The sequence below is a fragment of the Sminthopsis crassicaudata genome, chromosome 3 (genome assembly GCF_048593235.1).
Source record: "Sminthopsis crassicaudata isolate SCR6 chromosome 3, ASM4859323v1, whole genome shotgun sequence".
NCBI lineage: Eukaryota > Metazoa > Chordata > Mammalia > Dasyuromorphia > Dasyuridae > Sminthopsis > Sminthopsis crassicaudata.
The window spans coordinates 271,422,995-271,433,050 of NC_133619.1; the positions used below are offsets into that span (position 1 = coordinate 271,422,995).

At 32.6% G+C, this 10,056-nt stretch overlaps 1 protein-coding gene across 2 annotated transcripts in view; it reads left to right on the forward strand.

Moving 5' to 3' along the window:
- The window catches only part of EFHC2 (EF-hand domain containing 2), a 241,330-nt gene extending 231,479 nt beyond the window's left edge, over nt 1-9,851 (forward strand). For both annotated transcript variants that reach the window (XM_074300803.1, XM_074300804.1), the window contains one exon: nt 9,534-9,851. In XM_074300803.1, the coding sequence (XP_074156904.1) occupies nt 9,534-9,635 (102 nt within the window). In that variant the 3' untranslated portion in view covers nt 9,636-9,851. The remainder of the gene's footprint in view (nt 1-9,533) is intronic.
- Nucleotides 9,852-10,056: the final 205 nt, after the last annotated feature.

Sequence of the window (10,056 nt, forward strand, 5' to 3'; positions counted from 1 at the left end):
CTGTCCCATCTGAAAACCATAAAAGTGAAATCTTAAATTCTACCTCTATAAGTACTCTTCCATCTTCATCTGTTTCCTTGATGTGTAGTGCTCCCAACTCTAATCTATATTTGTGGTTTTTCTCCATGTTTCTCCATTCTCATTCTCTTCTGTCTGCCTTCTTTCTCCACCTTCTCCCTGTCTCCATGTCATTTGCTTCTATATCCCTCCTCTGTATTTTTTGTGTCATTTATCCCTACAACCTCTTATTAAAATATGATAGTGACTTCACTTCTTGCTACCATCATGGTCTTTCCTAGTGAGTATACAAAGAAATGGGCATACTACTACATTTCAAAATTCCATAAACTAATTAGCAATTCAACAGGATTATCATTCTTTTTCCACCCAGCAAATGTAGACATCGCCCAATCTTTTATCATAGGCTCTTTTCTCTATTTTCATATCATTCTCTGCCTTGATATCATCAGTTCCCATGGCTCATTTAATATCATTTTTCAGAGGACTCTAAAATCCATGAAACCAAACCTTTCCTAGCCCATGCATCCTAGCTCTCTTGTATTACTAAGTGTTTGCTGTACATCTCTATTTGTGTATCCCATAAGCATCTCAACCTCAACATTTCCAAAACAGACTTCTACTTCCCACCTTCACAAACACATGTCTCTCCCAGAAAGGCTTCTTGATTTCTATTGATAGATTAAGTCATCCAGATTCACAATTTTGGACTTATTCTTGATCTTCCTTCTCCCTCATCTTTCCCCATTCAATACAATCAGTCACTACATCTTGCCCATCCTTTTTTTTTTATCTGTGCCATTCTAATTTCACTCATAATTTATAGAATAGTTTAATGTTCATCACATCTTGCTCTCTGCCTCCAGTTTTTTCTTTCATTATCCTTCACATATCTGCTAAGTCAATGTTCCTAAAATACAGATATGACCTGTCATTATCTCATAAATCTTCTATAGCTTCCTGTTGCCTCTAGAATTAAAAATAAACTCATTAAAAAAAAAAGAATTTAAAGCTCTCCACAATCCAGTTTCTATGCATTTAAAATCTTGTTTCAAATGACTCTGCTCTGCTTGTTCTCTAGTCCAGTCAGTTTAGTGCTCCCATATATAGAAAAAAAATTTTGCTTCTTCCTCAGATAATCTCCAGTTTCTATGAAATCTCAGTTCAGCTGCCACCTCCTAATGTCTGTTCTGCTACCCTAACCCTTCTAAGTTATAAATAACTTATTTGCCTCTTGAAAATCCTTTTTTTAAAAAATAATTTTGTGTTTGCCCACTTGGTTATGTGTTGCATTCTTCTAGAAGAACACAAGTTTCATTAGGATAGAGGCTATGTAAGTTTTTTCCTTGCATTTCTGGTGTCTAGCACATAGTAGGCACTTTAAAATATCAGTTCAATTGAATGGCATTATGCTTATTTATAGAGATATTACATTCATCAGCTTACAACTTGTATAGTCCTTGAAGGCAGCTACTATTTAGTTTTTGTCTTTGAGTCTCTTAGCATCTAACAAACTTGTGTTGGCAACATTGGAGGAGGACTTTATGGCAGGTTAAAAAAAAACAAAGAAACAAAAACTCCAGCAAATATTATAATAGTCTTTCAAAGTACTGTTGTAGTTCCGAGTTAATCAAATATGCAATGAGTCAAAAATCAAAAATCTTATACTTTGTCTTCTCCCTTAGGAAAAACTGAATGCCAGAGAAGGATGATGTGTTACAGTTCATTGTATATTTCCCAATATAAAACAATGATAATGAGTAATAATAACAGGAATATCAGAATCATTACATAAAAGAAATAAATAGACTTTTACCATAGTTGTAGCTTCCTTTCCATCATGGCTCAAGGTTATCTGCAGCAAAGTAATTAAGAGTTTATTATTCTTTTTGAATACAACCTAAACTGAGGTTGATACTGAGATTCTCTTTGTATTGCCACTTATTCAGTGTGCCTGGTACATCAGCCAGAAGTTTCCTATCCCTGGAATTCTTAAGCTTGGAGTGCTCATAGCAATTATTTTCTCTTTTTAGAGACCTCTACTGAGGTATGAAGAAGTGATTTATTTAGTGGAACGTGCCATGTTTGAAATCTGAGTTTAGATCTTAACTCTTCCACTTAATTACCTGTAAGGCTTTTGGAAAATCATATAACCTATTTAAAGTCAGTGATTACTATTATGAAGCACATACAATGCCAGACACTCTGTGTATACAGATAGATTCGATGTAGACTCTGACCTCAATTAACTTATGACTCAGAAATATTAATTCACTTTTCCATAGAAAGAGTTAGTAGAAAGAGTTAGAAAAACTTTCATAAAGGAAGTAGAACTTAAATAGAAGAAAGCCCAGCCTTGAAAAAAGGAGTGCCTTAATAGAGAGATACAACCATTCAAAGAAGAAGGTGACCACATGAACAAAGGCACAGGAATAACAGAGCAAGAGAGAAATGGGGAATGGACTGTAGCTCACTTTGGCTAGAAGTTAAAGAATGCAAAAGCTAATATTTTCAAAGCAAAACTCGTTTTCTTTAAATTTAACCTATTTGTCATTTCCTCTGTTTGCTATCCTCCTTTGAAAAAGCTAACCTCCCATTAAATTGTGAGGTTTCCCAGACCAAATGATGTGTTTCATTTGCCATTTGTTTCTTGTCTTGTAGGTAATATTAGGATCTCCATAATATCTACTGAACTGAAGTGAATTGAATTGTCATATTTGTCATGAAAGCAAAAACCTTAGTCATTATATAGGACATGTTTACTATCACTTGGTAACTGTGCCTTACAATGGCCCTTCGGCCATCCTTTTCTTGAAGCTCTCTTTAAATTCCTCCAGCTAAATTTTCTTTCCCTCTTCAGATGTCTTTCTTCCCTTTTGAACTTTGCTACATTCATCACATTCTCTCTGTCCAGGCTATTTGTCTTTGTTTCTTATCCTTAATTCCATTGAATTGTTATAGACAGCTAGATATCTTGGCACCCTAGTGCCTAGCACAGTGCCTCACATGTTGGAAAAAATGCTTGTTTAATTGAATTGTTTTGTAGGTACTAATAGGGAGGAATCAAGTAACATGTCTATTGCCCTTGGAGATAAAGATCAACTCTTTTTTTAATTAGTCATTTAATTGGCCTCTGTTATTTTGTTGTTTTCCTCTCGCATCTGGTTGCTTGCACTACAGTGGAAAAATTTTAAAATAGAATTAGATATAATCCAATTAAGCTGTCTTTTAAAAATGTCAGAGCAGATAAATCCAGAGCCTCTTAACTCACACATAGCTTTGCTAGTCGTTCTCAGCTACTGATATTGAATGTGTTTCCATTCGGACTCATTGTCTGCTTCCTGTTTCAAAAGTTATGAGTCCATTATTCTTCAGCTCTGCTTTTTTTCACCACTTATCTATTTACTTAACTTATTGAGGGACTTTCCTCTTAACTAATTTGAGCAGTTTGTTGGTAGGTCTCTCTGACACTTATTTCCCTTTTTTATGTAGGTGACATTAATTATTATTGTGATTCTGTCACACATCAACTAGTTCCTTCTCTCTCCAAAAAGTGTTTTGTGCCATATAATACTTATTCAATTAAAACAAAGAGAATTTAATTTTGTTTTGATAAGTTTGTAACAATTCTGAAATAGTTGGAAACCTTTTGGTGGTGTCACAAAACCAAAATTGGGAAACCTTCAGAGGCTTTTCAGAATAGTGGACATGGAATTTGAAGTTAGAAAACAAATCCTTTCTTGACCATTTGCTGCCTATGTAACCTTATAAAAAGGTTGCTGGTCCTTGTTTGTAAAATGAGGGGACTGGTATAAGTGACTTTTTTAGTCTCTTCCAGTTTTAGGACTATAATCTTTTTTATCTTGTGTGATGTACTGGGGAGTGGCTTTTTTTCCCTTCTCTATTGCTATATTCAGGATTATAAACTAAACTCAAAGGTGATTATGAAGAATTCCCTTCCCCTCCTCCCCCACCCCCCTTCCCGGGTTCTTAATTAGTCTGTAAAGACAAAACCACATAGACTTTTAGTTTTAATGAAACATGTTGCTTGCCAGAATGAGATGTGGTTTTTCCTAAACTACAAGCAAAATTCTGCCTTACTTGTAATAGAAGTTGACAAGTTTTCTTTTCATAAATCCTTACTGTGTGTTTGCTAGTATGCATTTTCAACTTGTATAAATGTGCAAAGTTTAACATATCATGTGATTTATTTTTTTGCTTTCAAAGGAGAGAGTAAAGTCCTGACAATAGTAAACACAGAAAATGTTTTGACTGTACAATGCCTTTAGAGATACTCTACCTTAAGAGAAATCCAGTGCAGTGTAGGTAAAATTTGGATCCACCAAAAAGATAAATTGGAGAATGATTATTTACTTCATGTCAGAACACTTTTACTTTATTTATTGTAATTTTCCCTTGGAAAAAGTTAGCTATAGAATAAATTATGAAGCATTTATCTTTTTGCCACCCCATGTAGTCCTCTCTTCTGGCTCTCTTTTCCCCTCCAGAAGCCAGGTTCCATGCCTTTTAATATTGCTAGCATAATCTTCCTGAAAAAGCAAGTGAATATCTATTAAGTGTCTATTCTCTGACAGGCAATGAAATATAAGCACAAAAATAGCACAATTCAGTGCCCCTAAGGAGATTCCCAAGTCTGAGGTCTTCAGACCTCATCAGGAGCTTCTATGAAAAGATTCCATTTCCCATTGTTCCAGTCTGAAGGAGAATTTCTTTGAGTCCCAGCTCCTGAGGAGATAGAATTTCCTTTAGGTTCCTTCCCTCAAAGAGTCTGGTATATACTTGAAGAGATAAGAACTCAGGAAGAGATAAGAGCAAGTTATTAAAAACATAATAAAGTATAATCATTAGTAGTACTATTACTGTCTGTGAACATAATTAAAAGACCAATAAATGGAGGAGGTAGGTAGAAAAGGTTATGTGTAGGAAATCTACCTTGATTTTGTATCTTAAAATATGGGCAGAATTTTAATAGATGGAATATCTTTTTTTTTCATTTTAGTAATTATTACATACACAACTAAATAGTTCCATTTTGCCAAATGCCATTTATTGCAGATCTCTTTTACTCTCATCCTTAGGGCAAATCTCAAGTCTATCATTATTGTAATACAATTTATATTGTTTTTATTTTACTGTTAGAATTTCATTCATGAGTCCTCTTTATTTCTACAATGTATATTATAAAGATTCTTTATTATCATAAGAGAATTAGTAAACACATTTCCCAAATATGATTTTCCTCATTATAGGTGTCAAGTAAATGAATCACAGTTTAATATTACTGTATTCCTTTGTATTAAAATGTTGCATGAAAAATGAAACAAAAATTGTTTACAAGCACATATAGATATGCATGTGTGTATCTGATACATATCTAGGTTTATATGTATATATAAACATATACATGCATATATATACAAGACATAGCATTTCTAATACATGTATATATATATACATATATATACATATATGTATATATATGTACATACACATAGATACCATAGTGCATAGAGTGCCTCGCCTGGGAATTTTTCTTGAATTCAAATCTGGCAACTTACTAGCTGTGTGATCCTGGATTTTAGTTTCCTGATCTTTACAGTGAGCTGGAGAAGGAAACAACAAGCTACTCTTGGACCTTTGCCAAGAAAACTCCAAATGGGGTCACAAGAATTGTATCCAACTGAAAACAATGGAACACATAAACATGCATATATATGTATTATATATGCATACACACACACATATATATAATACCCATTTAGTTATACTAATATATATATACCAATATATAATATATTCACACACATATATATATGTATCAAAATGGCATTTAATAAATGTTTATTGAATGGCTGTGTATATAAATGTAAATACACACATATACATATACAACACATGTGCATGCACACACACATGAATATATATCTATATATCTATATATCTATATATATCTTATTAAAGATGTTAAAACTACACTGAGATTTTGGAGACATCCTCTATAATTTTGCTGTATATAAAACACTGTTCACAGTAATTCTATGAAGTAGATATTCTAAGTAATTAATATTACTATTATTATTATTATTTATAAAAACAACAAAAGTGAAACAACTCTGAGATGTTGTGACATTCCCTAAAGTCACACGGCTAGTAAGGACTTGGTACCTATGGGACTGTAGTGTGCCTTGGATTTCCTCATCTGTTAGACAAAGGAATTGACCTGGATGGCTTCTGTGATCCACATCAGGTGATCATGATGGATCATGATCATCTTTACACAACACCAAAATTTCTTGCTGCAATTTTTATTTGTAATATTTCACAATATTAAATCAAGAAAATAATTGGTTAATATATAATTTAATTATATGAGCTGTTTTAAAAATGATAAGGGAACAGATATAATTGTAAGACAGTATAGAGTTGAATAGCTCATAATCCCTATTGATCAAAATGTACCTTTATTCTGTAGCTGTTCAGAATAATAGACATTTAACTAATATCAGTCAGTTAGTCAATGAGTAGTAAGGATTTATTATGTCAGCCACTGCTCTAAGACCTAGGTATATACTAAAATAAAATCATGGAGAGTTCATGTCCTAATGACAGAAACAAAACGCCTGCAGCTTTATTCAAGATATATATCATCTGTCTATCTATCATATATATATATATATATATATATATATATATATATATATATATATATATATATATATATATATATATATATATATATATATATATATATATATATATATATATATATATATATACATACATTAATACACACATTATATATGAAAAAAAATGGAAGGCAGTCTCAGAGGGAGGAGATTTGGGAGGAAGGGAAAGGTACCTCCTGCAGAAGTTAGGATTTGATTGATTCTTGAAGAAAACAAAGGCAGTTAAGACAAAGAAAAGAAGGAGAGCATTCCCCTTATGATAGCTGTTGTAAATACATGGAGTCATGCTAGAATTCTTACAAGGTGCTAAGTCACTGGAATGGATAGAGACAATAATTATCTAATTTAGCATGATTCAGTGTGATTGATCTGATCCTACAAGGAGATGTTATAGGCCAGAACTTGAAATAAGGTACTGAGTGGAATTGAGGAGACAATGGTTAAATCTAATTTAGCATTGATTTAATCCTACAGAATCATGAGTAATAGCAATTGGACCAGTGTTGATAAATTATGGAGTATGTGAAAATGCAAGGTATGGTTAGGTGAGGTATAAAGAAAAGGGGACCAAATAAAAGAAAACTGGAAAGGCAGAAAAAGACCAAATTATGAAGAACTTTAAATGCCAAATAAAAGACTTTACATTTAATTCTGGAGGTAATATAGAGCCACTGGAGTTTTTTTGGGTAGCCAGGATTGCATGGTTAGACCTGTACTTTAGAAAAATCACTTTGGCAACTAAATGGGGGATGGATTGGAGTGAGAAGACACTTGAGGCAGAGATATCAAAACTTTAGAAATACCATAGGCAAAAGATGATGAGAAATTGAAATATGGTGGTAACTCTCTGAATGGAGAAAAGACATATGAAAAATGCTGCAAAGGTAAAAGCAATAGGATTTGGCAAAGTATGGGACATACATAGTGAGTACCAGTGACAAATCAAGGGAAATGCCATTATTGCTAGCCTTGGATGACTGGGAGGGTGATAGTGCCCATGTGAGTAGGATGGAAGTTGGAAAAAGGATTGATTTTAAAGAGAAAAATAATGAGTTTTGTTTTAAATACAATGAGTTTTAGATGTCTATGAGACACCCAAATTGAATGCTGAAATACTACCAGGAAATCTTGTGATTTGAAGCTCTAGAGAGACAATGTCAGCCCTCACTACATCTCTATAGCATTCAATTATGTAATAGAATTACATGGTTTGACAACTTATGGGTCATTTATCTGCATAAGCTTTTTTATTTTAAAATAGAATATTGGTTGGATTGTGCAAAAACAAGTTACACTAATATACTTGGAGTTGGAGATCTTTGATCTAGTCATTCTGGAATATAGTTTGGAGTTATCCTTCCATTTTACTTAATTGTACATAACCTTTGACCCATTAATACTAGCAATAGGCCTGTTTTCAAAGGAGCTCAAAGGGAAAAAAATCTCCAATATGTACAAAAATATTTATAAAAGTATTTTTGTAGTGGCAAAAATCATGAGGTATACATCAATTGGGGAATGATAAAGTTATAGTATATAAATGAAATGAAATACTTATTGTGCTATAGGAAAGTTATGGAAGGGGATAATTTCAGAGAAATTTGGAGAGATTTGTATGAACTGATGCAGAATGAAGTGAACAGAACCAGGAAAACAATTTATACAATGACAATATTGTAAAGACAACTTTGAAAGGCTTAAGGACCATGATCAGTGTAATGACATATGCTACTCATCTTCTTGTAGAGAGATTAAGATGAACTCAAGATGCAGAATGAGATGTATATTTTTGGACATAATCAATATGGAATTTTGGTTTTTTTAACTATAAAGAGTTGTTACAAAGTTTGTTTTTCCCCAATTGAGATGTGAAAGAAGTAGATAATAAATGCTTATTAATTAAAATTATTTTTAATAAAGTTCTGTTAGTGTTTTCAATGTCATGCTCATGGCATTGATGAAAAGCCTCTTAAATATTGCTAGAATTGCCTTATTGTCTTGCCTAAAGACAATTTGTCATTTGTCAACATAAGATCATATATTTAGAACTGAAAGAGAAGAGAGATCATCTATTATAACCACCTAATTTTATAGCCAAAAAACCTGAGAATTTAGAAAGGTAAAGTGATTTTCCTAAAGTTAAAATGTTAGCAGAGTAGCTGTCATCTTTCTCACGTAGTTCCTATATAGCCCATGAGGGAAAGAGTGATTCAATTCATGAATTATCATACTTTTCATTAAAAAGCAAATAATTTGTTAAAGTAAGTTTTGGATTTGTCTTGATTAAACTTATCCAAACCCATGAACATCCTGACCAATGTGTTCAGACCTTGTGATAAAACAAAATGCTTAGAGGTATCAAAAATATTTCCCTTTTCTCATAGGCACTTAATCAATATATCCTGGGGCAAATTATTATTTAGTAATTATTTAGCAATAATTTAATTTTCTCAAAGTATTTGATCTTTTTGATCATATAGAAAATACCCTTTCCAGGATTATAAGAATAACAGAGAGTGACAGAGCCATGGGCTAGAACCCAAATCCCCTGACTACTTTTCGTTTTAACCCTTTTTATAATATACATCATGGAGGAACAATAACCATAGTACTCTTATGATTGTCAGTTCATATTTTTCTTTTCTACATGATGAAGAAATTAGACTCCTAAGAATATTAGTTGTCATATGAAATGGATTGTAGCAAGATTCAGTTTAAAAAAAATTCTTTGTCCTAAATGGCTTTCATGTAAACCTTGAGTGAATTCTGCTGCAAATTTTAAATATATTCTGTTGTTTCTCCTGTCAGAATGAAGATTCCTGGAATTATGTGGCTCCTCCTCTTCCAGTGAAATCCGTCAGATACTTGCCACTCCTAGAGGATGTATTTGGCCTTGAAGATGAATCATGATATCAGTATAGGTTACTTGCTTTAAAATTAGTGTTTTTGCTTCATCAAGGTTACCTGGGATAGTAACAATTTCCTTTACAATTAGAAAACATATTATCCTGAACTTAAATTCTGAATTCTAACATAAAAGTATAGTTAATCTATTTTTATCATTTCTGAACTTCAAAATGTTATGTTTCTGTAAACTAGAACTAATAAAAGTATCATTTAAAGACACCCTAATAATTTTATTTATGTGTATGACATTAATATTCCGATCTTTTGAACTTTGAAGTGGGTTTCTGAAAACAAGCAAATTGGATGGCCTGGTAACTCCTTCCAAGCTGGAACATGCTGTAGATCTATGGAAAAATTGACTTTCAACAGGAAATCGCAGATTACCAGCAGAGTCATTGGAACCAGCTAAGCACATGTTAATTAG